Source organism: Salvia miltiorrhiza, chromosome 7, assembly GCF_028751815.1.
Source record: "Salvia miltiorrhiza cultivar Shanhuang (shh) chromosome 7, IMPLAD_Smil_shh, whole genome shotgun sequence".
Taxonomy (NCBI): Eukaryota; Viridiplantae; Streptophyta; class Magnoliopsida; order Lamiales; family Lamiaceae; genus Salvia; species Salvia miltiorrhiza.
Window position 1 is genome coordinate 7,320,906 of NC_080393.1, and position 20,694 is coordinate 7,341,599.

At 33.8% G+C, this 20,694-nt stretch overlaps 5 protein-coding genes across 7 annotated transcripts in view; all 5 read left to right on the plus strand.

The window, feature by feature from the left end:
- Positions 1 to 20,694, plus strand: part of LOC130992114 (nucleolar complex-associated protein 2) — an 884,658-nt gene that overhangs the window by 712,354 nt on the left and 151,610 nt on the right. The gene's annotated exons all lie outside the window — the stretch shown is intronic.
- Positions 974 to 5,240, plus strand: LOC130992124 (ABC transporter G family member 11-like). Its single transcript, XM_057916635.1, has 10 exons — positions 974 to 1,368; positions 1,456 to 1,745; positions 1,832 to 2,003; positions 2,086 to 2,208; positions 2,292 to 2,420; positions 2,510 to 2,710; positions 2,966 to 3,052; positions 3,704 to 3,964; positions 4,257 to 4,364; positions 4,816 to 5,240. The coding sequence occupies exons 1-10, from the start codon at positions 1,075 to 1,077 to the stop codon at positions 4,930 to 4,932; spliced, it is 1,782 nt and encodes a 593-aa protein (XP_057772618.1). The 5' UTR covers positions 974 to 1,074; the 3' UTR covers positions 4,933 to 5,240.
- LOC130993768 (probable polygalacturonase At3g15720) lies at positions 6,653 to 9,052 on the plus strand. Its single transcript, XM_057918806.1, has 9 exons — positions 6,653 to 6,799; positions 6,972 to 7,112; positions 7,285 to 7,434; positions 7,740 to 7,763; positions 7,893 to 8,100; positions 8,207 to 8,288; positions 8,421 to 8,529; positions 8,618 to 8,731; positions 8,805 to 9,052. The coding sequence occupies exons 1-9, from the start codon at positions 6,653 to 6,655 to the stop codon at positions 9,033 to 9,035; spliced, it is 1,206 nt and encodes a 401-aa protein (XP_057774789.1). The 3' UTR covers positions 9,036 to 9,052.
- On the plus strand, positions 9,741 to 12,069 carry LOC130992144 (pentatricopeptide repeat-containing protein At1g80150, mitochondrial-like). The gene is made up of 2 exons (XM_057916671.1): positions 9,741 to 11,613; positions 11,704 to 12,069. The coding sequence occupies exon 1, from the start codon at positions 10,183 to 10,185 to the stop codon at positions 11,416 to 11,418; it is 1,236 nt and encodes a 411-aa protein (XP_057772654.1). The 5' UTR covers positions 9,741 to 10,182; the 3' UTR covers positions 11,419 to 11,613; positions 11,704 to 12,069.
- LOC130992113 (pentatricopeptide repeat-containing protein At1g52620-like) lies at positions 17,046 to 20,629 on the plus strand. Of its 3 annotated transcripts, none has more exons than XM_057916614.1 (2): positions 17,046 to 20,188; positions 20,312 to 20,629. In XM_057916614.1, the coding sequence occupies exon 1, from the start codon at positions 17,228 to 17,230 to the stop codon at positions 19,709 to 19,711; it is 2,484 nt and encodes an 827-aa protein (XP_057772597.1). In that variant the 5' UTR covers positions 17,046 to 17,227; the 3' UTR covers positions 19,712 to 20,188; positions 20,312 to 20,629. The 3 variants fall into 3 exon arrangements, with proteins under 3 accessions (XP_057772597.1, XP_057772596.1, XP_057772595.1); XM_057916613.1 differs by having other exon boundaries at positions 17,046 to 20,066; positions 20,204 to 20,629; XM_057916612.1 differs by having other exon boundaries at positions 17,046 to 20,035; positions 20,114 to 20,629.

A 20,694-nucleotide genomic window follows, 5' to 3' on the forward strand; every position in this document is an offset into this window, starting at 1 on the left:
TACAATAAAAAATTATTTTTTACAAATAAATTATACTCCCCCTATCCACAAAAAATAGTCCTAAAAGAGGACGGCATGAGTTTTAATGAAAATTGTTGAGTTTATTGTGAATGGAGAAATGGTCCCACTAAAAAAGTAGTATTAATAATGATAATTAAATGTATTGTGAGTGGAGATAAGAGCCCACCATGTGATAGAAAGTTGCCAAAAGTGGAAAAGAACTAAATTTTGTAGACGTCCCAAAATAACAAAAATGAACAATTTTTGTGGCTGAGGGAGTACTTATTTAAAAAAATTTTACCCACATGTTAGTATTAATGCATTTTCCGCTAATGCTCAACTGCTTGATTCAAAGTAGTTGTGTATGTCAAGCAGTATTGTGTTTTCTATAAATGCTCGACTATTGATGTTTGGCAGCTCGACTTGCAGTGAGCATATTGAATAAATTTCAAGATTTGAGTAATATAGAACAATGAGGCGGATATTCAAATCTATTAAGTAAGAGCAATATTTTTGTCATTTTATGCTAAAAATGAGAAATTTTTATAATTTTCATTTGTATGTGGGTAGTTTTCTTATAATTTTAGAAATGAATAAAAACTACTATTAACCATTTTATATATTTCTCTTATTGCAATTGTCCTTACTTTTATTTTAATTTCACAGAATAAGCTCAATGGCACGGTCATTATTTTTGAAAGATAGTTAATTAATTATTTGATCCATGAATAAGGATACTTAGGTAAGTGTGTTGGTCTAATGTTAAAATAGTTAAAAGGTCTCAGACTCTCAGCTAGTTCAAGTCCGCATCACATGATCTTTAAATAATAATAATAATAATAATAATAATAATAATAATAATAATAATAATAATAATAATAGTAGTACTTCCAAACACGTTTCAAATACGAATTCTTCTTTATTTATATATAAGAAAACGCGTTTTCAATTTTATTCTTTGAAGCATCTAGCAAGAAATACGGAAGTTTTAGATTAATGGGAGAAGGAATACCATTTAAAAATGGAGAGTATTCTAATTCTGGTGTAGGTTCATAGGTAAAAACTCTAACGGCAATGATGGGGCACATGAACTATGGTGGGACAATGTCGGAGACTGCATCTGCATGCAACCTTGCGTGGAAGGATTTGACTGTAACGATCGCCCTCAACAACGCCAAAACACACACAATTCTCAACCAACTCTCTGGCTATGCTCACCCACGAACCTTAACAGCCCTCATCGGACCTTCCGGCTCCGGCAAAACCACGCTGCTCGACGCCTTATCCGGCCGCCTTGCCCCCAACGCCTTCCTCTCCGGTGCCATTCTCCTCAACGGCCGTAAGGCCAACTTATCTTTTGGGACCGTCGTGAGTCTATACAATCTTTATTTAATTCTATCTCAATAAAGATGATGATGGTGATGATGATATTTTTGGAAATGTTTGGTGGTGCAGGCATATGTAACACAAGACGAAAGCTTGCTTGGGACTCTAACAGTGCGAGAAACAATTGCATATTCAGCTCGATTCCGCCTCCCCGATAGGATGAGCTGGTCTGAGAAATGCGAGATCATAGACAGCACCATCCTAGAAATGGGACTTCAAGACTGTGCTAATACTGTCATAGGCAACTGGCACTTGCGAGGGATCAGCGGAGGCGAAAGGCGAAGAGTCAGCATTGCACTTGAGATCCTCATGAGGCCAAGATTGCTCTTTCTTGATGAACCAACTAGTGGACTAGACAGGTTAGACCTACAAAATTTCATTGTCTTTCTATACTTGATCGATTGTTATTTTGTAACTAATAATATTTGTGGAGTGGCGCATGCAGCGCCGCAGCATTCTTTGTGACTCAGACACTACGCGGATTGGCTAAACATAACCGGACAGTTATAGCGTCATTCCACCAGCCTAGCAGTGAAGTGTTTGAGCTGTTTGACAAACTATGCTTGCTTTCTCGTGGTACAACTGTCTACTTTGGCGAAGCTTCAAAAGCTGACGAGGCAAGAATTAATCTTTCCCTTTTCGTAACGATTAATTACGATTTACAACCAATAAAATATGAGACAGAGAAGTTGTGTGCAGTTCTTTGCCGGTGCCGGTTTCCCTTGCCCTGAATTCAGGAACCCGGCTGATCACTTCATCCGTTGCATCAACTCCGACTTCGACAAAGTCAAGGCAACTCTCGGAGAATCAATGAAGCTGCAGGTGCTGGACGATTTTAATCAGTCCCTTCCTTTTCACCTTTCTATAAATAAAAATAGTGATTTATTTTACTCTGTTTATCACAGTTTGAGGCAGACGATGATCCTCTAGGGAAAATGAGGGCAGCTGAAGCTATCGAAATGCTTCTAGACTCTTATCGTAGCTCCGAATATTGTTGTTCAGCAAATGAAAAGATTGAGGAAATATCCAAAGTTGTAAGTTTTTGCCTAGCTATGTCATCTATTTTGTTGTACATTTATTATCTAAGAAAAGATGATGTTTTTGTGTTTGCATTTATATATAGAGAGGAAGTGTTGTAGATTTTGGAGGGATTGACGATGGGGCTAGTTTGGTGAGACAAGTAATCCCATTGACACAACGGTCGTTTGTTAATATGTGGAGGGATTTGGGGTATTATCGGCTGAGGCTTGCGGTATACATCGTGGTCATAATCAGTGTTGGAACCGTTTACTTTGACTTAGGAACTGCGTATAGTTCCATCAAGGTAATATTTTATGTAGTATTATTAAATACAAAAAAAATACTAGTATATAATACAAATTAAAAATTTAGACTTTGAATTGAACTAATTACTCTTTTTTCAATTTGATATTACTGGGGAGTTTTTAATAGTGATCTTGGTAACATGGGTGGCAGTTGTTGATATATATATATGTATATTTAAAAATATTCAACTGTTTATTAATATTTTTTAATGTTTTAAATATATTATTGTAGCAATAATGATTGGGAAATGCAGGCGAGGGGAGCATGCACGGCTTTCGTTTTTGGTTTTATAACCATGATGTCCATTGGAGGTTATCCTTCTTTTGTGGAGGATATGAAGGTAACATATAATTTCTGTATACACAAAAAATCTGGACACGGATTTATTTATTAATCTACAATCATGAGTAGTAATTTAGTATTCCACCATCACTTTTCTTTCTTTCTTTTTTTCTTTCTTTCTTTTTTTTCGAGAAGATTCCACCATCAAATTTATTATTTTTTGAGAAGATTCCACCATCAAATTTATTAGTCCATAATAAGTTTAATTAAGATATGATGGCCATCCACACAAGAGGGCCGCCCATTAACTAGGTCTAGTTTATAAAAAATCGACATGTGACTGACTGACGACTTAATTTTATATAGAGACAGCTCGAGCACACTAGTTTGAGAAAAAAAATACTCTTCCCATCTATAAAAAAAGATATAGTTTCACTTATTTTTTTATTCCACCAAGAAGAGTTAAATTTCACTTTTTAAACTATAACATCATATTTAATTATAAATAAATTATACGATTATTTCATTTATGTTTTAACTAATAATAATGTATCTTTATTTTACTTTTTTGTACTAATATTATCCTTATAAATTGTACATTTAAACGACTTACAACAATTTTAACAACTTTATTAAAATTCGTATCCAACGTGATATAAGACTCTTTTTAATGGAAGGTTTGCAATTCTTATATAAGTGATTTGATTAGGTTTTCCAAAGGGAGAGGCTGAACGGGCACTATGGTGTGGGTGCATTTGTTATAAGCAACAGTTTTTCATCAATGCCATATTTGATTGTGATAAGTTTAGTGAGTGCAACAATTTGCTACTTCATGGTGGGTTTATGGCATTATACATTCTTCGTATTGTGCCTTTATGCATGCACGAGTGTGACCGAGAGCCTCATGATGGCCATAGCTTCTCTTGTTCCTGATTACCACTTGGGGGTCGTCATCGGCGCCGGAATTCAGGTTTCTTTTTCTTCTTCTTTTTTTTTTCCATAAATGAATTTTTTTATTTCATATAAAATATTCAAAACATATATAATTGTTCGATCATATATTTTCTTTTTGACGATTATGAGAGTTTTTAAAACATAGGTGTCTATGATCCCATATTCGTAATAGAAAATGGAAGACCAATTTGAAATCCATATAGGATGTTTTGCCTAATTTTTTGATCTGTCTGAATTTTTACTTTTATTTTCATTTTGTATGTACCATGATAAATTTGGCTTCCTTTTCCGGCCACTTTATGTTGTAGGGAATATTTATGCTTGCATCTGGCTTTTTCCGGCTCCCAAATGACATGCCGAAGCTTGTTTGGCGCTATCCCCTCTCGTACGTCAGTTTTCAATTCTGGGCTTTACAGGTAAGTTGCAATAAATCATTGCATCAAATAAGAAAATATATATGGGCTTCGATAAATCCGATTGTGATCACTTAGAATGATAGATTTCATGGGCCATTTTTTAATTGAATATGAATATATGATTTGATTGGGTGTTTGTGGGCCATTTTTTTAATGGAATAAGATTGAAAATTTTGGGCTTGTATGCATTTTTTCACTCGTGGGGACCCAATATGCAATTAAAAAAAAAAAATCTTATTTCAATATAATAATAAAAATAAATAATAAAAAATTAGCTAGAGCCTCATTTTGCCCTGGACTCTAGGCGGTCGTACTCCTCGTCTAGGCCCAGTGCCGGGCCTGATAATTCTATTCACACGCACGCAGTCTTCATTTTATAAACACAGTTTGCGACATAAATTCTTTTTGATTCTTTTCATAGTCAAATTAAATTTCATGACGCGTAATGCAGGGACAATACAAAAATGATCTGAAAGGATTGATGTTTGACGCCATATCACCTCTTCTTCCCAAAATCTCAGGAGAGTTCATTTTAACAAACGAAGTTCAAGTGGACGTTCATCAATAAAAATGGGTGGATCTCAGCATTATATTCAGCATGCTCATCATATACAGGCTCGTCTTCTTCATAATGATCAAAGCCAATGAAGACGGCATACCATGGATTCGACGTTATATTGCAACCCAAAGAATACAACGCATAAATAATACTAATAAAATTTCTGTTTCTACTTAAACTGCTCAAATTACTTTTATTAGTAGTATTTTTCTTGTACGATTCCTACAGCCTTAAATAGAGTTGGTTTCAGTGAGTGGAGTTTAGTCTTAATTTGTTTATGTGTTTGTCCGTCAATTAATATAATACATGGATTAAGTGGGAATCTCCATCACCATTAATACTTTAATTATGTAATTTCTTTTGTTTGAAACTTTGAATGTATGTGTCTCTTAAAATCATAGATGGGATCTCCTGTTCTACTATTTTGTGTGTACCACTATTAATTTATTTATTTTATAATTGTTTTTTTATAAAAATAAAAAATATTATTATATTATAAACTCTAATTATAACTAAAAAATAAAATTTTTAAAAATTAATTATATACCCTAACTTTGAATTAATGAACCCAAAGAATCAATTATTAATTCAAATAAATATAAAAAATAATTATAAACCCTAATTGGATGAGTGAACCCTTGTTAATTATCCTTTTATAATATTAAAGCATAATAAATTAAAATTGAAGAAAATATAATTAAAAATTATAATAAATTAAGAATGGTACACGGTGGTACACACAAAATAGTGGGACAGAGGATCTCATGTGTTAAAATCACGGAATAATTGGCTACTTTTTAATTAATTTGTAAAAATGAAATTTTCGCATAGCTATAAATGGGATTAACTAAATTTGTGTACATGCACTTTGATATATAGAACATTGCTATGATCTATTGAGATTTTTATGCATAAGATCCAGAATTTTTTTTTTCAATTAAGTTTCAGACTTCAAATTTAACACGATTACTGTTGAGTTTGTACATGTTTTATTTGACGAGATCAAAGGTGTTATTTTTGCATATATACTATGTAAATTCCAAAGACAAAAATATATACATTACGTTGTTTTAGAAGTTGGTGGAAGAAAAATTATGTACATACTACGTAAGGGAAAGAAACTTTAATTGGACATTGAAAACATGAGGTTTAAGTTTCTATAGTTGGATGTTTGATTGTGTATTCATATATACATATGTAAATAGTATATAAATCCACTAAAGAGATTTAGTAAGTTATGTTCAGGCAATGAAATTGCAAAGTTAATTTAATACTACAGATTAATCAAATCTAGTTTTAAGATAATACAACCATAATATGGGACACTGGTCATAAATTGACCGAATTAAGGTTTCACTATAAATAGTTAATTTGGACTGATTGCTTAGCTTAAGATTACAAGTTTTTCTGCATTATTCAAAAGGCAATGGTATATATGGCACTAAAGTTCAATATCTTATTGTAGAAATCGATCTTTTGACATTAAGCTAGGCATGCATATAGCTCACACGCTAATTATTCTATCTTAATTAGGATTAGATACTCAATCGTGTTATACTGCAACCGCATTATATATATACTTGTTGCAAATAATATTTTCAGATTGTTTCGCCTAAATACATTCGATGGTTGTGACTAAATCACCTTATTGGATTAATTAATGTAATATATGTGCGATTATTCTTGCTAATGGTCATCTTATGTTTTTAAAAATATAATGCAGGGCTTTATGGTGTACCTTTTGTTATTGTGCGGGGTAGTTTTGGAATTAAGCATTGTTAAATGTGCACGAACAAGATTGGGTTCGAGTTCGGATACAACATTTGATGTGACTAAATTTGGTGCTACTGGAAATGGGAGAACAGATGATGCTAAAGTAAATATTGTTATGGCTTTTAGAATGTTGGTTTTCATTTGTTGTATATTTCTTATCATATTCTATTTCAATAATATGCTACATATATATCAATTTAGAACATACAGTATAATTCTAAAATAAAAGATTGGGCTCATATATTATTGTTTGAACTAATGTTTTACATTAATAGGCATTTGAATCGGCATGGGCAGCAGCCTGCAACAAAAGTTTGGGAACAACAAGTAAGGTGATTGTACCGAGTGGAAGTACATTTTTGGTATCTTCTGTCAAATTTGCAGGCCCATGCAATTCAAGATCCATAACTTTTGAGGTAAATTATAACATTAGGAATTATACTCCTATAATTTAAAAAACCATAAGGAGGGATTTTGAGCAGGTTGAGATGAATATTAAAATATCTCTGTTTTAAAAATAATCTTAATTTGTTCCCCATATCCAAAAAGACCTTTCTAGAAGATTGATGATACAAATTTATTTGACAGATATTGGGAAGCATTGTTGCACATCCAAGAGAAGCTTGGGGAAATGAGGATGTTGGTGAATGGATTTTCTTCCATCAAGTTGAAGGGCTCTCTGTGGTGGGAAATGGACAAGGCGTGATTGATGGGCAAGGCGATTCTTGGTGGCGCCACGTAAGTAACTACGATTTGAAATCACACAGTACATTCAGATGTACGGTGCATTCGATCTAATTAAATTTTAACTGAATATTAATAATCTCTAATTAGAGACTAATAAATCCTAACTGAATTTAGTTGGGCTGATGCAACAACATATTCAAATATGTGATACTTCTTTCACTGCTATGATATCACTTAGAAATAATAAAGTTTTAGAATAATTTGTCTGAATTGAGTTTGAAATTCCTTCTCATAATATAACTATTTTCTGGTATTCTGTAAATGTTTTAACTCACTTTTAATTTTTCTCTGTTCAGGGCGATCAAAGTAACTCACCAACAGTAAGTTCAGGATTTAATACAAAGCAATCATTTACAAAATTAATTTCAGGAGTAACAAACACTATAATCAGCATGCATCAAAGCACTAACATTGTATCTATATAAACTTGTCATGAAAATTAATTTCAGGCAATGAGATTTTCTCATTGCAACAACCTCCACGTCAGCGGATTGAAACACATGAATAGCCAAAGGAACCACATTTCAATAAATGGATGCAATCATGCAAATATTTCAAATCTTCATATTACTGCACCTGGAACTAGTCCTAATACAGATGGCATAGACATCAGTTCTTCCACAAATCTTAACATTCAAGATTGTGTCATGGCAACAGGTACATTCTCTAGCCCCTTTCAAAATTCTAATTTTTTAAATCAATTTATTGTAATTAGTAGTTAGCTCGTAGATACAATATAATCCTCGTCTCGTTTCTCTAACAGGGGATGACTGCATCGCGATCAATGGAGGCACTTCTAGTGTCTTTATTTCGAGGATCACTTGTGGCCCCGGTCACGGTATAAGGTACGATTCGTTGTCTTTGACCTCTTAATTTTCACTAATTAATACTCCCTTCGTTCCATATATATATTTTTATCGGACGGGGAAGCTCAAAAAATTTATGTAGTAAGAGAATTTCCTGCTCTTGTCTTGCAGCATTGGAAGTTTAGGTAAAAATGGGAAACACGACGAAGTTGAAGGAATACATGTAGAAAACTGCAGTTTTATTAGGACTCAAAATGGCGTGAGGATCAAATCATGGCAGGTAAGATCAAATTTAACACATACTAAATTAATATACATACTTTGTGACGACAAAATCTCACTGCATTTTCGTTTTCTTTTGTGTGAAGGGAGGCGCGGGATTTGCCAAGAACATCGTCTTCTCCAACATAAACTTCGAATCAGCTGACAATCCTGTCATCATAGACCAATACTACTGCCCTCACCAAACATGCAATAACAAGGTAACCAAATTTCATTTTTTTTGTCTTTTTCAAATGTATATATATATATACTCATGATATGAAGATGGATTAGGTTTCTGGTGTGAAAGTGAGTAATGTGAGGTACAGTGGACTCCATGGAACGTCTATGGCGAAGAATGCTACAATAAACTTGAGCTGCAGCGAGACAGTTCCGTGCACCGGTATACTACTAGACAACGTCAACATAAAAAGTGTGGATGCACATGCTTCTTTAGCACACTGCACCAATGCTCATGGAACTGCTCATGCTTGCACTCCTGCAATTAATTGCTTAAAGTCTTGATTATCTAACAAATCTTCTCATATCATAGTCACGGAGACTAGCTACTGTTATTGGAAGTTTAATTATAGATGAAGAATTTATTATCTAGCTCAACCTTAATTTCATTGTCACATGCTAAGGGTGTAGATTTTTTTTGCAATGGAAGCTTATATATTGTCAAACTACTATATCACTACAAGAAATCAAGGGTTTTACCCACACTATCTACCAAGAAAGTAGTGATTATTTTGTATACACCAATTATATATATCACATTTATGATGCATATGTACACTTAGATGAAAGAATGAAAACTAAAATTTTGTGGGTCCGTGCGCATGAAAAGCATAAAATAGTTGGTAAAAGATTTCCCTTTTCAAAAATAAAGGATCAATTATTAGACCCTGTTAAAATTCTCAAATATCAAACAAATGTAATTAGGGGTATGAATACACACAATTTACTTATCCTTTTTAAGACGAGGCTACAGCCAGTGGCCCAGAGCTCTCAAAACTGTTGGGCTAGATCGATTGACCCAAGTCCATGGGTTATGGGGAGAGCATAGTCAATTCCATCCCAGCCGAATGCGGCGCTACAAGAAAGCCAATAGTATTTGGCCACATCAGCAGGGAAAAAAACTTATCGTGCAACCGCGTGCATCAGATCAGTAAGACCTCAGTTCTGGAAAAACTGAACCCAAAACCCCCAACCTAAAATGCTCATGGACTCAAAACCCTCTCCACTCACCCAAACTAACATATACATACAAATACATGTATGTATATAACCCATCTCTTCTCCTATCTTGATTATCTGATTTATCCGTTCCAATCTCTAAACAAAGCATATCGATTCAATATTCGCATTGTTTTAGCTATTATATCACTTGCCCAGATTCTAATCTGCAATTTGGGGAAACCTCATTTGGATTTTGGGGCTTATTAGTACGTTTTTTGGTTGGATTTTATTTCTGGGATTTTGTGCTGCATTTGATTGATTTTGTTTGTTTCTCGAGATGGGATTTGATTAATTTGATCCACGATAAAAAAAAAAAATTGGTTTGGTTGTGGGTGTCTGAGATAGGTGAACGCATTTTGCAGGCGATTTATTGATAAAATCTGTGATTTTGGCCGGTGGGTATGCATGAAAATTAGGGCTTTTCTAGAACATGCTCACTCTGCGACTGATTCGCAGGTTTGGCGCCGTGCACCGTAATCTGGCCACCGCAGCTGTTTCTTCATCCGTTAATAAAGTTATCTCCGCCAGCAGTAGTGCTGGAAAACCTAGTTCAGTAGATGAGCCTGCATTGGTTAAGCTAAAGAAGGAAAGGGACCCTGAGAAACTGTTCAATTTATTTAAGGCCAATGCCACAAATAAGCTTGTTGTTGAGAACCGATTTGTCTTTGAGGACACAGTCTCTAGGTTAGCTGGGGCGGGCCGGCTTGATTATATCGAGAATTTGCTTGAGCATCAGAAGACTCTGCCACAGGGTCGTCGGGAAGGGTTCATTATACGAATAATTATGTTGTATGGGAGGGCTAGAATGACTAAGCATGCTGTCAATACGTTTTGTGACATGCATTTGTATGGTTGTGTGAGGACTGTTAAGTCATTCAATGCTGCTTTGAAGGTATTGACTGAATCTCGGGATTTACAGGCGATTAATTGGTTTCTAAATGATGTTCCTGCTAGATTTGGAATTGTGCTAGATGCATATTCTTTTAATATTGTTATCAAGGGTTTATGTGAAATGGGTATACTGGATAAGGCGTTTCTTGTCATGGCTGGGATGGGAAAATGGGGACTAGCTCCTGATGTTTTTACATACACCTTGCTTATAGAGGCCTCTTACAAGTCGAACTGGCCAGAGATTGCGAATGGATTGTGGAGCCGGATGGTATTAAAAGGTTGTCTTCCCAATATTGCGACCTTCAATGTGAGGATTCAATACTTGGTGAATAAGGGGCGTACATGGGATGCTAATAAGTTGTTGGATTACATGCGGAGATTGAAGAAATCTCCTGAGTTTCCTGATGAGATCACATATAATTTGGTGATCAAAGGTTTCTGCAAAATGGGAAATCTAAAAATGGCTATGTATGTGTATTCTGCTTTTAGGAGTGAGGGCTACAAGCCAAATCAAAAAATTTACCAAACCTTGATCCATTATTTCTGTGAAGCAAGAGAAATCGACATGGCATACAACATGTGTAAACAAAGTATGGAGAATAACTGGTATCCTAGTGTGGGCACCATCAACAAGCTGATCGACGGCCTGGTCAGAGATGGAAAACTTGAGAAGATTGATAAGGCAAAGCATATCTATAGTCTTGCTTTGAAAAGGAAACCTCCTTTTAATTCGGCTCAAATTGAATTCATGAAATCCTTAGTATCAAGGAAATGAACTAATTTATTGGACGGGTCAACCGTCTCATAGGGAGGTAATTTGATTGATTGGTTGCAGAGCAAGGTCAATTGGAGCCTTGCCTTTGAGATACTACCTCTGGTGACTGCATGTAATTTCTTCAGTCCGATTCTGGTTCTGCCCGAATGAGTTATTAGTGATGTGAAAGCTCTAAGAAGTCGCATTCACTAAGTCGTAAGTTTAACTCAATTACTTTAATGGCTTTTTTCACGATTCTGTAGTGCAAAACCAATAGTCCAATATTGTAAATTGTGTTGTCTTCAGGTTTGAGCTGATTGCCGGATGCAGCAGGTGACTTTCCATTGATTATGCTGAAGCTCCAACAGTTGGTAAATTGAAGGGCTAGACTAATTGTTTAATTCAGCTGTTTGCTGCATGTTAGTTTAGAAGAATATGTAGGAACGAGTTAGAGTAGGTTGCCAGAGTGAGCATGAGGGAGGACAAAACAGGGTGCTTTTTGTTTTGTATTCACATCCTATTCATATGCGTTAAATCTCTGAAATATACTAACTGCACTAGTCTTACAAGCTAGGTTGTATTAGTGCCTCCGGTTGCTTTGAGGAACTCCCTTTTGCTGATGTTCCCTGTTGAATTCTAATGCACACTTGGCAAGCTTAACATGATTGAACTCATGTTTGGGCTCTTGTTTAATAAACCTCTAATTTAGCTTACTAAAAGAAGCTCACTTCATTTGTTTTGTGTTAATATTTGTGACATAGTCCGTAATTTGACCACGAGGAGTAACTGTGAGGCACAAACATGCTGACCTGAAATCCCTAAATGCAACTTTTAATATGCTCTCTGTGGACAGTGGAAGGAATGTGAAAACGAATCTCCGTATATCATTAACAAGAACTTGTAGAAGAAACAAAGAATTACTCAGAAGTTTTTTTCATTTGTAAGCAACATGAGGAAAAGGTGAACGTTCATGTTCTGGTTTGGTGTCAGGATATGTACATGATGGAGCATTTGGTTGGAAGTGAACTCATGATATCTTTAATTTAGTGTGTATTTTCTTCAAATTTATAACTTTCCCATTATTATTTAAGCTTGATCAGTCTAAAGTTATGTGATCATAGAGTTTGATTCTAGTTGGGAAGATGAAATGAACTCCTTTTGCTTGTTCTGTGAACAGGAAAAGCCTGGCTGGCTATTTCTATACCACAAGTTTGATTTAAGCTTGTTTCCTGCAGTTGCGTTTTGGAAATACATACACGAGACTACTCCGTTAAGATGTACTGTTATGTTGATTTCCTTGCATACTTAGTATCTTGATGCTGATTAGAGATGATATGATTTGCTGATAATTTTTTGTAAACATAACCACCATGCCCAAGACTGATCTTCATGCATATATACATGATGAACAATCTTTGGTTTTCTCAGTTTCCTAGTCTCATGCATAAGTTACATTGTGCATAACTTTTTTAGAGCATAAGTTACATTTTGCATAATTATAGATGAAAGAGAGTTTTTGTCAGTATTGATGTATAAACTTTTATGTGATGTGATAATTGCATGTATGCAAACATTGCAGGTTTCAGAAAGTTTAACTCAGATTTTAGAAAGCTAAGTATTATTTGCATTTAGAGTTTAAGCGATTCGTTATTTGTTGATTGAATTGAAGTAGCTGTTCCAGTCAATTGTTTGATGGTTCTGATGCAGGGCTTGAATTTGAGAGGCTTCGCAGCATTTTAGTATTTTATTTGCAGTGAAATTGAGAGTTTACTTGGGATGATTACACTTTTGAGAGTGAGAGTTTAGATTTATTCTTTTTTTAAATCAAAGAATTCACATTCAAACATATAGTAGTAATTCATTTTGCGCTTTCATTTTTATTTTAAGAGAAAGTTCAAATCCAAAAGAGACAAGCTTGTGTGCCAACTAGGAGTAACTACTAACGCAAGATGGACTTACAAAATAAGTCATATTTTCCCCCTTGAAAAGAGCATTTATGTATGCTAGAGAAAAAAACTCATAATTATCACCTATTTTATTCTATTTTTATTTAACTCTTACGTTAAAAATGAATTATGCAAACCAAAAGAATTGTAGAAAGCACTCCCACAAATTGCAAAATAGATAACTATTTAAAAAGAAACTTTAGTAACTTAACAAGCAAAACTTAATAAATCAGAGGCGAAAATTCCATCTAGAATTTTATAATTTCACTTGTGAACAGGTGAATATTATCAATATGATAAATTTATGCAATCACTCTGGGCGTCGCGGTATACGCTTGTCATACATATCATCTTTTCTGGAGTACTTTTTTTTTTTTAAGGAATTCTGGAGTACTTATTTTAAGTAATGAAAAAATAATCTCAATTATAAAAACTAGCGTCTAACCCGTCGAAATTCGACGGGAATTATTTTATGTCATCATTTTTAATTATTTTTATTACTATAATATATGAAATAGTTTATATATAAATTATTTTTTTAATTAATTTGATATGATTAAATTAAATTAGTAATACAACATTTGAAATAATATTAATCTTAATCACTTTCGCCAATTAAATGTAGGTTGTGATAATAGAAATACATTTTTATATAAATATTCATTTGATGACGTTTATAAAAAGTTGATGTGGGATTGAATATTTTAGAAGAAAAAAATATGTAAATTTGAAGTATGATATGATGTACGATTGATGTGTCGCATTTACTGTTAATCGTATATCGATAATATTTACTCTCTCCGTCCCTCAAACATTTTCCTTTTTTTTTCTATTTTGGTTCGTCCCCAAAACATCTTCCTAACCTATTTTTTTAAAATAATTTCACTAATTATTATTCTTACAATTTCACTTTTTGTGGGACTCGTTCTCCACTTTCACTAACTATCACTCTTACAATTTCACTTTTTGTGGGACCCATTCTTCACTTATCAAATGCATAACTAACTTTTATTAAAACTCGTGTCATCCTCTCCTGGGAAGATGTTTGGGGGACGGAGAGAGTATTAAGTTTGTTCAAATTCTTTAAATTTGACGGATAAGAAATAATTTAATTAAACATATGTCATCTGAGTATCATCTCATATGGACCTAATAAGACCAGATAGTAATATGAAGCTCTAAAGACCACATACGACATTTGAACGTCAAAATTTTGAAAATCATATTCTTTGGAGTTTGAAATATCACATCTGAATTTTGAGCATCATCTTGTATGGAGCTTGAAGATTATAACTTACTTGTAAGTATCATTTTGTCTAGAATTTGTGAAACTATAATTAAGTTATGAAAATAATCTCATCTCAAACTTTAAACAACATCGTCAAATTTGAAATCATATTCAATCATATACTCCCTCCGTCCACGAAAAAGAGTCCTATTTCTCCTCTTTTTTGTCCACAAAAAAGAGTTCTATTTCACTTTTTATACAATTATACCCTTTAGAACTTCATGTACTTACTTTATTTTCCATCCAAAGAACCCACCTCGATAATTAAGAACTCTCTCCAGTTAAAAGTTAATCGATTACAATTAGCAATAAATAAATAAAAAATCATAGAGAGTATTTGTAAACCTATTTTTCAGAGTTGGGGCGGCGCCTATCTCCTTCTAATTCTTCGTCTGAAAGCACCGCCTCGCTCCTTCTTATGTAGGATTTATAATTAAATAGATATGTTGGATTTATCTAATAGTTTTATATAATTATTTAATAGTACAGATTTTCTCTAATAGTTTTATACGATTATTTAATAGTATAGAATTTATCTATAAATTTATATGATTATTTAATAGTTTTTAAATGTAAAAATTGATTAGAAATGTATAAATAAATAAGAATGAATGATAATTGAGGAAAATTAGAATTAAGTTGAAGAATATCTTTTCTAAAAAATGAATTGACATTTGAATTGATAGCTTTTCGTGGATTAATTTATTGGTATACTTTATTTAAGTTTTAGTCACACTTGGAACAATCTCAATTAAGAGGGTATAATGATTCCTATTATGGATGCCATCATTTTATTAAGCTAAAATTTTCAAGTGAATGAGAATTGAGGAAAATTAGAATGAAGTGATTATACGATGCCACGTCGGATAAGATTTATTTTGCTATAATATATGTAAGATTTATAATTAAATAGATATGTTGGATTTATCTAATAGTTTTATACAATTATTTAATAGTACATATTTTATCTAATAGTTTTATACGATTATTTAATATTATAGAATTTATCTATAAATTTATATGATTATTTAATAGTTTTTAAATGTAAAAATTGATTAGAAATGTATAAATAAATAAGAATGAATGAGAATTGAGAAAAATTAGAATGAAGTGGTTATACGATGCCACGTAGGATATAATTTATTTTGCTATAATGTAGATATAGAAATTTGTTGATGATAGGTTCGAAATGAGATATATAGAATTTGTTGATTAAAAATTTAGAAAAAATAAGAATGAATGAGAATTGAGGAAAAATAGAATAGAGTGATTCTATTACGCCACGTAAGATAGAGCTTATTTTACTTTTATATATATAAAGATAGATTGATTAGAAATATATAAATAAATAAGAATGAATTAGAATTGATAAAAATTAGAATGAAGTGATTATACGATGCCACGTAGGATAAGATTTGTTTTGCTATATAGCTTATTTTACTTATATATATATATATATATATATATATATATATATAGATTATTTAATAGTATAGAATTTATCTATAAATTTATATGATTATTTAATAGTTTTTAAATGAAAAAATTGATTAGAAATGTATAAATAAATAAGAATGAATGAGAATTGAGGAAAATTAGAATGAAGTGATTATACGATGCCACGTAGGATATGATTTATTTTGCTATTATGTAAAAATTGATTAGAAATATATAAATAAATAAGAATGAATTAGAATTGAGAAAAATTGGAATGAAGTGATTATACGATGCCACGTAGGATAAGATTTATTTTGCTATAATATATATAAATTTGTAGATAAATAAGAATGAATGAGAACTGAGGAAAATTAGAATGAAGTGATTATACGATGCTACGTAGGATATGATTTATGTTGCTATAATGTAAAAATTGATTAGAAATATATAAACAAATAAGAACGAATTAGATATGAGAAAAATTAGAATGATGTGATGATTTATTTTGCTATAATATATATAAATTTATAGATAAATAAGAATGAATGAGAATTGAGGAAAATTAGAATGAAGTGATTATACGATGCTACGTAGGATTTGATTTATTTTGCTATAATGTAAAAATTGATTAGAAATATATAATAAATAAGAATGAATGAGAATTGAAGAAAATTAGAATGGAGTGATAATAATTAAATAGATATGTTGGATTTATCTAATAGTTTTATACAATTATTTAATAGTACAGATTTTATCTAATAGTTGTATATGATTATTTAATAGTATAGAATTTATCTATAAATTTATATGATTATTTAATAATTTTTAAATGTAAAAATTAATTAGAAATATATAAATAAATAAGAATGAATGAAAATTGAGGAAAATTAGAATATAGTGATTCTATTACGCCACATAGGATAGAACTTATTTTACTTTTATATATATATAGATAGATTGCAGGGCAAATGTATGATAAAAAGTCAGATTTAATCATTTCACTACCTTCCACCTTTCATAAATGAAAGTTGATATTGCTAATTTAACAAAAAAAAAGTTGATCATTTAAAACTCATAAAAAATCAAGAGAGGGAGAGAGCGAGTGATATAAGCAGGTAATTTTAAACTGGGTGTAAGCGTAAGCATACCTTTTGTCTACATGTCCAAGGCAATTCTCAGACTCATTAAACCCTTAAACCGCCCCCAACCTAGAATCAAGTCGGCCGTTAAAATTCTCATCACTCCTCAAATCAAGAATTTGGCCAATGAAGTTTGTGAAATTCTCCGAAGTGAAGACAAACAGTGGGAAGAGTCCCTTCAGAATCGTTTTATTGGGGATGATATTACTCCTTCTGAAGTTGCCCACCTAGTGTTCGACAAAATTCGCGACTGCGAATTGGGTCTCAAGTTCTATGGTTTCATCTCTCATAACAGTTTTGACCTCGATGGGTTCGCTTACTCCTCACTTTTGAAGCTCTTGGCTCGGTCCAGAGTCTTCGCAGAAATCGACACCGTATTGTTGGAGTGTTTGCATTCTGAAGAGAAGCGGCCTACTCACGAGGCGTTAGGTATTGTAATCCGTGCGTGTGCGGAATCTGGGTCTGTTTCTAAAGCTCTCGACTTGTATTCTTATCTGTTGAGGAACTACAACGCGCTGCCCCAGTTACCGGCATGTAATTCTTTGCTTAACGGGCTTGTGAAGGAAGGAAAGTTGGACGCTGCGTGGCGTGTGTATGAGGAGATGGTGAGGAGAGATGAAGCCAGTGAGATTAGTTGTTTGGACAATTACAGTGTTTCTATAATGGTGAAGGGATTGTGTAAAGAAGGAAAGGTTGAGAAAGGTAGAAGGTTGATTGAGAAGAGGTGGGGAAGGAACTGCATTCCGAATATTGTGTTCTATAATATTCTCATTGATGGATATTGCAAGAGAGGTGATCTCAAGAGGGCTCATGAGCTTTTCGAAGAGTTGAAAGTGAAGAGTTTCTTTCCGAACCAGGAGACTTATGGGGCTATGATTGATGGATTTTGCAAGAGAGGGGAGTTTGAGAAGGTTGATCAAATGTTAAAGGAAATGGAGTCCAGCGGTATTGAGGTGAATACCGTAATCTATAACAATGTTGTTGATGGCAAATGTAAATATAGCCTTGTTGGAGAAGCTTTCGAGACCTCAAGAAAGATGATGGAAGTAGGGTGCCCGTTGGACATTGTGACGTATAATTCTTTGATTTCTAATGCTTGTAAAGATGGGAATGTGCTGGACGCGGAAAAGCTTTTGGAGGAGGTAATCAATCGCGGATTGGTTCCCAATAAGCTAAGCTTTACCCCTCTTATACATGCCTACTGCAGGGAGCGAAATTTTGAGAGAGCATCATGTCTTCTTGTTGAGATGACACGAAGTGGACATAAGCCCGACTTGATAACCTATGGAGGTCTCATTCATGGCTTAGTTGTTGCTGGAGAAGTTGAGGCTGCTTTGACAATCCGAAACAATATGGTGGAAAGGGGAGTGTCTCCCGATGCATGCATTTACAATGTGTTAATTAACGGACTTTGCAAAAAGAGTAGGTTTGCTGATGCAGAGCAGCTTCTCCAAGAGATGCTTGGCTGTAATGTGTCTCTCGATGCATATGTTTATGCCACTTTGGTTGATGGATATATAAGAAGTGGCAACTTTGATGATGCTGAAAAACTTTTTGACCTCATAATCAAAAGAGGTGTCGATCCTGGGATTGTAGGGTATAATGCTATGATTAAGGGCTACTGCAAGCTTGGGAAGATAAAAGATGCCGTTCTTTGCATTAATAAGATGACTAGAAGAAACATCTCTCCGGATGAATTTACATATTCTACAATCATTGATGGATTCATAAAGCAGAATGATTTGCTTGGTGCATTGACTGTATTTGGCCTCGTCATCAAACAGAAGTACACGCCAAATGTTGTGATGTATACCTCAATCATCAGTGGCTTTTGTCGTTGTAGGCATGTTTCTGGTGCAGAAAGGATTCTCCGAGGAATGCAATCAAATGGTGTGCCGCCTAATGTTGTGACTTATTCTGTAATGATAGGCAGCTGTTGCAAAGAGGGGAAACTTGCACAAGCATCTTCCTTTTTCGAAGAAATGATGATGAGCAAGTGTAATCCCAATGATGTTACATTTCATTATTTGGTGAACGGGCTATCAAACAATGCTGCTTCTATTATTCAGTCGACACAAGATGGTTCTGAGTGGCATAAGCCTATGCTTCTTGATATCTTTGGGACAATGGTGTGTGATGGTTGGCATCCCATATCTGCTGCGTACAGCTCGATTGTCGCTTGTCTTTGTTTAAACAGGATGCTTGGAACTGCGTTACAGCTGACTGATAAGATGTTGAATAAAGGCTTCCCTCTAGACTCGGTGAGTTTGGCTGCTCTATTACATGGGGCTTGTTTAGTAGGGAAATCTAAAGAATGGAATAGCATGATTACTTCCAAACCTATTGATGCAAAGCTTGATGTTGCTTTGAAGTATTTGACCATATTTGGGCGCTACTCGACTCATGAACTGACTAAGGAGACCTCAGTGATTTTGCATTCCTTGCTACAAGATTCATGTCTAACGAATGAATTGGCAGGTTCTAGAAGTCTTAATAAACAATAGGAAACACTTCAAAGTCTGAGCATGTGATATTTCTTGTGATGGTGTACAGTTTTCTGGGAATTTGAGGTTGAGAAACTCTACATTCCAAGCTATTTATTTCGTGATTTTGTTCTGTATGGCTCACCGGATTATCATATTTCAATGGGTGTATGGCTTTCCTCCATTTGGTAGCTATTGTGGTTTATATCAGAAGCAACTGAGGCACCAACTACCATGATGTATGCAGCAGCAACATATGAACAAGCAGATAATGAGGCGAACATCCCATTGTTCTATTCGTTCAAAGAAGCAATTATGCGCCCTTACGTAACATGTCATCATAAGGCAAGGAAAACGTAGACTACATCTGCAGATGGTAGCTCATAATATTTCTAATCTAGTTCATTCTTGATTCTCGTGCAGTTTATTGATAGCATACTTTTCGCTTCTACATGACCTGCCTGTTGGCATATTGCTGTTCATGGAGGAATCTAACAGGTAATAAAATTGCAGGAAATAGGCTGATTCTCTCATCATACTTCCCTCAGCAGGCAACACTTTTCCAACAAGTGAGAAACTATTATCTCCATATTTCGTTCTGAACCAAGCCATTTTCACCAGGAGATACAGTATGGTATTTTCTTCGAAAGTAGGCAGTGTGGGAAAGGTGAAGCTACGGTTATCTTGATGTCGCACTATCAAATGAATGGACTGTGGTGTTTTACTCTAAGAATGGCCTGGGGGCAGAGTAGCTATTGTTAGCAGGGTATATTTTTCCCTGGAGGTTGATCTGAAAGATTTTATTACATTGTAACAGATCTAGATGGAAACATAAGCAGATTTCAAGCTAAAAGTGCAATTTTGAATTGTTCTTATTCAGATTTTCATAATATGTGTAGAACATCTTGAAGATTTTATTCACTTTTACATATTAGGCTCTGCGAATTTCAACAGATTTCTCTGCTTCAAGTTCAAATTTTCAGAAGCCCACTTGCAGATTTGCA